This window comes from Microtus ochrogaster, linkage group LG7_11 (genome assembly GCF_000317375.1).
Source record: "Microtus ochrogaster isolate Prairie Vole_2 linkage group LG7_11, MicOch1.0, whole genome shotgun sequence".
Lineage (NCBI taxonomy): Eukaryota > Metazoa > Chordata > Mammalia > Rodentia > Cricetidae > Microtus > Microtus ochrogaster.
The window spans coordinates 4,543,431-4,550,487 of NC_022032.1; the positions used below are offsets into that span (position 1 = coordinate 4,543,431).

At 45.6% G+C, this 7,057-nt stretch overlaps 1 protein-coding gene across 4 annotated transcripts in view; it reads left to right on the top strand.

Moving 5' to 3' along the window:
- Erlin2 (ER lipid raft associated 2) overlaps positions 1–6,605 on the top strand; it is an 18,886-nt gene extending 12,281 nt beyond the window's left edge. For 3 of the 4 annotated variants that reach the window (XM_013352036.2, XM_005362474.2, XM_013352035.2), the window contains exons 11-12: positions 3,156–3,235; positions 3,594–6,605. In XM_013352036.2, the coding sequence (XP_013207490.1) occupies positions 3,156–3,235; positions 3,594–3,794 (281 nt within the window). In that variant the 3' untranslated portion in view covers positions 3,795–6,605. The remainder of the gene's footprint in view (positions 1–3,155; positions 3,236–3,593) is intronic. The other variant, XR_003378299.1, reaches the window with a different exon arrangement.
- The last annotated feature ends 452 nt before the right edge of the window (positions 6,606–7,057 follow it).

Below are 7,057 nucleotides of genomic sequence, written 5' to 3' on the forward strand. Positions count from 1 at the left end.
GAGTAGCTGGGACTACAAGCATACACCTAGGCATTGTGTTTTATTTCTCACAAAAGAAAGCCTTAGAATAGATGAGTAAAGGCTGAGCCACTGAACAGCCTTGGGCAGGAGAACAAAGACACCCTAGTGCGCCGCTCCTCAGCCAGATGGGTTTGGAGCACTCAAGGTCTCTAGAAGCTACTAGGACAGCCTCACAGCTGTGTGTGTCTTCCTTCCAGGGAAAGCGAGAAGACGAAGCTTCTCATTGCTGCCCAGAAACAGAAGGTGGTGGAAAAGGAGGCAGAAACAGAGAGGAAGAAGGCCCTCATTGGTCCGCACATGGTTCTCTAATCCTCCTTCAGGGGAAGAAGGGTTGGGGATGATGGGATGGTATAAGGACGGCCAGGGCATGCTTAGGTCCTCCAGAGTGCTTCCAGTATGCTGGGGTGGTGTTCATATCCCCAGGAGCCCAGTGGAAATGGTCGGGCGGTGAATGTAGGTAGTGAGTCTTGAGATTTTCATATGGGAAGTAATGCAATTGTCATATCACCACCAGAGGAAAGTGCTGTCATTTGCCTGGACTTTTCTGTTTGGTTGGCTTTTAACTCTTATTTTGTGTGGTGTGTGTGTGTGTGTGTGTGTGAGAGAGAGAGAAAGAGAGAGAGAGAGAGATTGCTGTAAGTAGGAGCTCGTATGCCATGGCACAGCGTGTGTGTGTGTGTGTGTGTTGTGCCTGGCAAGCACTTTTACCCACTTGGCTACCTGCCGCGATCATGTGACAAATAAGAGGGTGCACTGGAGCTCTCTGCTCCAGATCTCTGGTCACAGCAATCAGCTGAGCTGTTTCCTGACATGAGTGTCAGGTGAAACCCATGTAAAGGGTTGGCTGGGGAGAGAAGTTAGGTTCTTCCCGGACGCATGCTTTTCTCCTGGGTCATCATCTCCCGTTAGTGTTTGACGCTGATATTGTTCTCCTGTGCTCACTGGGCCATTCGTCTCTCAGGTGTGCCTATTGCCGCTGCCCTCTGTGAACTTGGCTTTGTGAGCATGCCCATTCAGGTATTAAGGCCCTCAGTCAATCAAGGTTTTCTGGTTTTACATTTACTCTCTGTACGAGTGTATGGGCACATGCATGCCATGGTTGCTTATGTGGAGGCCAGCAGACAACCTGTGGGAATCAGCTCTCTCCTTCCACCACGTGGCTCCTGGGGTTGAACTTGCATCAGCAGACTTGGCAGCAGGCACACTTAACCCACTGAGCCATCTCACTGCCCTAGCCAGCTTTTGACATGCCACCGCTAAATCGTTTCTCAATTTCATTTACTCAGAGGCAGAGAAAGTGGCTCAGGTTGCAGAAATCACCTATGGGCAGAAAGTGATGGAAAAGGAGACAGAGAAGAAGATTTCAGAAATTGAAGGTGAGTTGTGTGATGTTGTGCCTGACGGAGCACGGGGTAGACATGATGCCGTGCCTGACGGAGCACGGTGACTGAGTCACTTCCTGTTCTCTTCGATCTATCTATATTCTGAGTGTTATAATATTTCAGAAATACTATCTCTCTTCTGCTTAGACCCGGGTTTAGAACTTGGAACTGGCCCTGCACGGTAAGCAGATTTTCACAGAACATTCACTCAGCGAGTGTTAGTCATGTCAGGTATTCGCCAGGCATTTTGTTAGGAGGGATGGCTGTGTATAGTGTTTGCTGTACACCTGAGAACCTTCATGGTGGAAAGAACCAACTCCTGAAAGTTGTCATCTGACCTCTGTATGCTCACCGTGCCCTGCCTGTACTCACACAAATAAATACATGTTTATAAGTAGGTAATCAAATAGGAGTAAGAGCAAGGGTATCAGTCCGGGCATACTAACATATTCTATAGTCTCAGCTCTTGGGGTAAAAGCAGAATGGGGTAGTGAGTCAGAGGATATCCTGGGCTACAGAGAAACACTGTCTCGAAAAAAAAAAGTCTCAAAAAAAAAAAAAAAAGAGAGAGAAAATGAAGAAAGCAACGTAACAGTCCCTGACCTGGAGCTCAGTCTAGCAGACATCTCTGAGAATTGGGCATTAACTTTGACACTGGGCTCAAATAGCAGCTCTACTCTAAAGTCCTCTTGAGGCAGGCATGGTGATGCACATCTCTGTCCTCCCACAGCAAGGTCCTCCTAGGGGAGGGAGTCTGTCCTCCGATGAAGGCATAAGTCACAAACAATGCCACAGCAGTTTGGAATTATGATTAATAGGGTGGTATTTATTTAAAGGGGAAAAAACTTACGATCACCGTCAGCCCTCTGCGCAACCAGGAAGGGAGACTAGTCGCCAGCGGAGCAGGAAGTGAAGAGAGCAGGAAGTGAAGAGAGCGAGAGAGGAAAGTGGCCACTTTTTTAAAGGGAGAGAGACCACGCCCCAATGGGCTGGTATCTCAACGGCTATAGGCTGGAGGGGCGGAAGAACCTCCCGCAACACTCCGGGTCCATGCAGGTACTGCATTAGCCTTGATGAAGAAGCTCTTCAGCACCAGCAGCCCTGGAGCACACAAGAAGTGTCACTCAGTAGCTCTCCGACCCCTGCTCACCTTCAGTCCCCTCCGGAGCCCTCACTTCCCACTACCCTCACTTTCTTCACGTAGTGCTTCTGTCGGGATTTCCAGGACAAAGGCCACAGGGTTCCATGTAACTATGTAGGACTTTCAGGGACCCACTGGAGAGCTGCGCTCTCACCAGGAGCTCTTAGTAAAACTGTGCTTTCGTTTTTCTGTAAATACTTGTCATGGGGCTGAGAGAGGCACAGCAGCTACAAGAGTTCACTGCTCTTGCAGAGGACCTGAGTTCAGTTCCTAATGCCCACATTGTGCAGGTCACAACCACCTATAAATTCCACTCTGGAAGTATCTGACACCTCTGGGATCTGCAGGCTTCTGCACTTATATGCACATAATTATATACAGATACACATTATTAAAAACAAATGAATCTTTAGTAAAACATGTCATGCTGGGGTGCAGTAAGATACCCCAAAGTGTAGCTCAGATTCTAACATATTTGCCTACTATGCTCAAGGCTCTGGGTTCAGTAGACAGCAATGAAAAAAGTAATGCCAGCCCCCAGAGCACAGGCTTCTGCACCTTCCCGTGTTTTGTTTTACTTAATCCATCTCCTTGTACCCTTCACCCCTTAGATGCTGCGTTTCTGGCCCGGGAGAAGGCGAAGGCTGATGCTGAGTGTTACACTGCTCTGAAAATAGCAGAAGCAAATAAGGTAAAGGTCTGACCCCCACCCCCCATACTGAGGATGTGATTGGGTTCACTGCTCCCTGCCCCGTCCTCACAACAGTTCTGAGGAGCCCCATGCTGTTAGAGATAGGCACTTCTCTTAGCAGGGAAGCCGTAGAAGTTTCATTCTTGTGTTAGACATGGAAGCTATCAAAACTGTTCCTACTCTGTCATAAGACCTTAGATCACTTTCTCTTAGAAAAGTGTTTTCTGGGTAACAGGAAGACCATGGAAAGTAGAAGGAGCTTATCTGCTTGACAGAGACCCTTTCAGATGAAAGTTGAAAAGGCACTACCAAATTTTTCTCTAATGTCATCTCTCCTCCGCTTTCTTGTATGGTCCAGCTCAAGCTGACTCCGGAGTATCTGCAGCTGATGAAGTACAAGGCCATTGCATCCAACAGCAAGATTTACTTTGGCAAAGACATCCCCAACATGTTTATGGACTCCGCAGGTGGTCTGGGCAGGCAGTTTGAGGGGCTGACTGACAAGCTGGGTTTCAGCTTAGAAGATGAGCCCCTAGAGGAAACCACAAAGGATAATTGAAAAAAAATGTATACACCCTCTGATTGTGACGCTTAGAGAGAGCTTTATTTTTTAAGATGAACCGAATGTTCCTCCTTCCCACACTACCTTCTTTGACTCTTCAAGTTACTGTGGTAAAAAGGAAGACGTGGACATAAATCTACCCCCTTCTGGGAAGGGCAAGCAGATGGAGAATTGTTTTTTAGTTTTACTTTTGATTCAGGTAAGTGGGTTGTATGACTTCTGGTAAGGTGTGTACACCGTGGATTCGACCTCTGATCTGTAGGCACCAACCTTGTCCCTTTGAAGCTGGCTTAACTGGGGATACTATTAAAAGAAGCGGGAGGTATGTGGCTGCTGCTTCCTCATGGTTTGAAAATGTGTTTCACAGTGCTCTCCTTGCCTCTGACATAGGCGGTGTCTGCCTGTGGACCCCTGCTGACCAGGCCTCTGTGGAGCGCCAGCTGCGGAGTGTCATACTAGAGTAGAGCTGGGTTGAGCCCTTAGGAAGAACCTGGTGCTAGGTTTTTTGCAAGATTTTGTATACACTGTACTTTTGCCCTAGTGTTTTCTGACTACATCTCACCGCAGCAGGGTCCAGTCACTCCACACACTCCTTTTTCAGAATGTTCACCTGATCTGTGATTTGATTTCTTCTTGAACCATCTATCCATTAGTTCCACTCTGCATCAGGATGGGAACAAGCAAGTGTCGTACTAGCTGATGAAGCAGGCTCCTTATACCCGTTAGCCACTGTACTGCTGTTTGGCATTTATGTCTTTATCATTGTGGAGATTCTTCCTTGAAGAGCTCTTGACACTGGAGAGAAAGGGCCAGCCAGTAGACATCCAAGTAGTAGTACCTATGTACCTATGCCTGTGCAGGGGGTTATGTGACACTGAGAAAGGGATCGCGTAAATCTAGACAATAGGCGCTGCTTGGGAGTGAACGGCAGAGCAGCTGCACAGATGCAAGTCGGAGTTCATGCCCATGCCCCTCGGGCTGCATTGAGTCCCCATGTTTTGTTTTTCATTGCTAGTGAGGAAAACAATGAGACACCCAAGGATAACAAATATGAGGGAAGAACAAATAGAAAGGTATTTCTTAGGTCCTGAGATTGGCCCGGGCGGGGGACAGGGCTGCACAGAAGGCCTTTGTGGAGGGCAGCTCTGCAGAGTTCATTTACCGCCGTGCGGTGCCCTGTGCCCATGCCTGGCCTCAGCTTAGGACACCCTCCCCCACACACAAAGTACCTACTGTTATCTTTTAAGTGAATACTATAAATGATATTTTCTGGCATTTCTCATTCTTGGTTCTATAAGGCAGGCCAGTTTGCTTCTAAGTGGCTGGCACTAAATAGGCTTGTCAAGTGTTTGGGTAGCATTTAGCCTGCCTAAAAAGAAGCAAAGTGTTAACTCTGCCTGCTTTGGATATTGCCCTTGTCTGTTCTAACTCCTCATACTGAAACATCTCAAGCCACTGGTCCTGGTTACAGTTTGTACAGTCTACAAAATGTTTCTGGAAGGCATAGATTTTAACGTGCTCAAAAAAACTTTTTTGGGTTTTTTTTTTCACCAAGATCAACTCATCTTCCTCCCACTTTCTGCGCTAACCACTTGTTGAAAGCAACATGCTACACCCAGCGTCCCCTCTTCCTCCTGAGCCTCGAAAAACACTATTTCCCTGGAGTCAGTGCAGGAGTAAGGGGATGTCCCCAGACAGCACCCTCTTAGTCTGAAAGTCTGTCTGCTACTACCATTCAGATAGCTCGTCCCTTGCTCACAAAGAGCCTCAATAAAGTCCTGCTGCAAGTGCTGCTTCCCCACCCCTTGAATGTCACTTCTTTAAATAAAACGTATGAATGTTCCCATGTCACGAACATGAATTCAGTAGTTGTCAGTGTCTGTCCCAGCAGTGAAATCATGGAATTCAGCTATCTTTTTAGCATGGGATACCTAGCCCATCTGTCTGTATGACTTTGTTTTTTGTAATACTAGGAAAAAGTGATTGTAAAGCATTTAAATTCTAAATGTAAAATGTGATAAGCCTACAGTTTTGTAGGCAGTAAAGTCATGGCTGCTATTTATATAGAGAACTTATATCAAAATAAGTTACTGTTTGTAAAATTCAGTTTTTGTAGGATTTTCCCAAGGCCCAGCCACCTTGGTAGAATGTTTCTCACTCACTAAACTTTGCAGAAGCTATTCATATTTGGAAGAGTTTTTAATCATTTTTCAATATATGGTCAGAATGTTTGTAAGAAAGCCTAAGTTTAATAATTTTTATAGCTAAAAATAGATGTAGAGGAGTCAGTATGGTACTGAGTTGAGGGAAGCAGTGAATGAGGCAGTGTAGTTCAATTTCTAAAAGGGAGCTGTTTCATAAACGATGTGTGCTCTGTGTGTCTTGTGCCGACCTGGACTGTCGCAAGGTGGAGTTTGGTAAACTGTACCTTGAAGTAGCTGATCTGCCTGCAAGCTTCACCGACTCTGCTGCCTTCAGTGGCATTCTAGCCACCGCTTGTTTCCCTAGAAAAGCTGTAACGGGCAATCGTGTGTTTGTACTTCCGTTCCTTTTTGTCCCTACTTCTGTGTAAACTGGTGATTGCATCGTCAAAACAATTTTTCCAGTGTGCCCTGGGGCATTAGTGAGCCTTTATAACTGAAAAATGATTCTTATTCTGTTAATCATTCCAAAAATGATACTACTAGATTAATTATTTTGGGTTACTAGCTCCAGGAATTGTTTAGACAACACAAAAGGTCTCATGTGAATATACTTAACATTTTGGATTTAATTTCTGTCTTGCTAAATAAAATGTCTTTGTCTTTACGTTTTTTTTATTCAAATAAAATTTGCCAGTGGCTAATACTAGGATAGGTGATAGACATACAACTTCCCTGTTAGGCTTTCCCGAAGAATGTATCTAGGGGATATATTCTTCCCAGCCTGGTGTTGCTTTAGTCCCAGCGCTCAAGCAGAAACAGGAGGACCTGTTTGAGACCATCTTGATCTGCATAGTGAGACCCTGTCAAAAACAAACAGTACATTGTTCCATTTCATCAAAAGATAACTGCATTCCCAGTTGACCCAAAACTTATGTGACAGCAGTTGAAGTAGGTAACTCCCAAAATGGCGAATTGCCTAGTCTAGTGTCAGCAGATAAATGTGATTTTACAACTCTATCCCATCCCAAATACTGCACAAAACTTACTTGCTCTTTATCTGAAATTTACATTTAACTGGGTATTTTAAATAACAAGTTTCAGCTGGGTGGTGGCGCA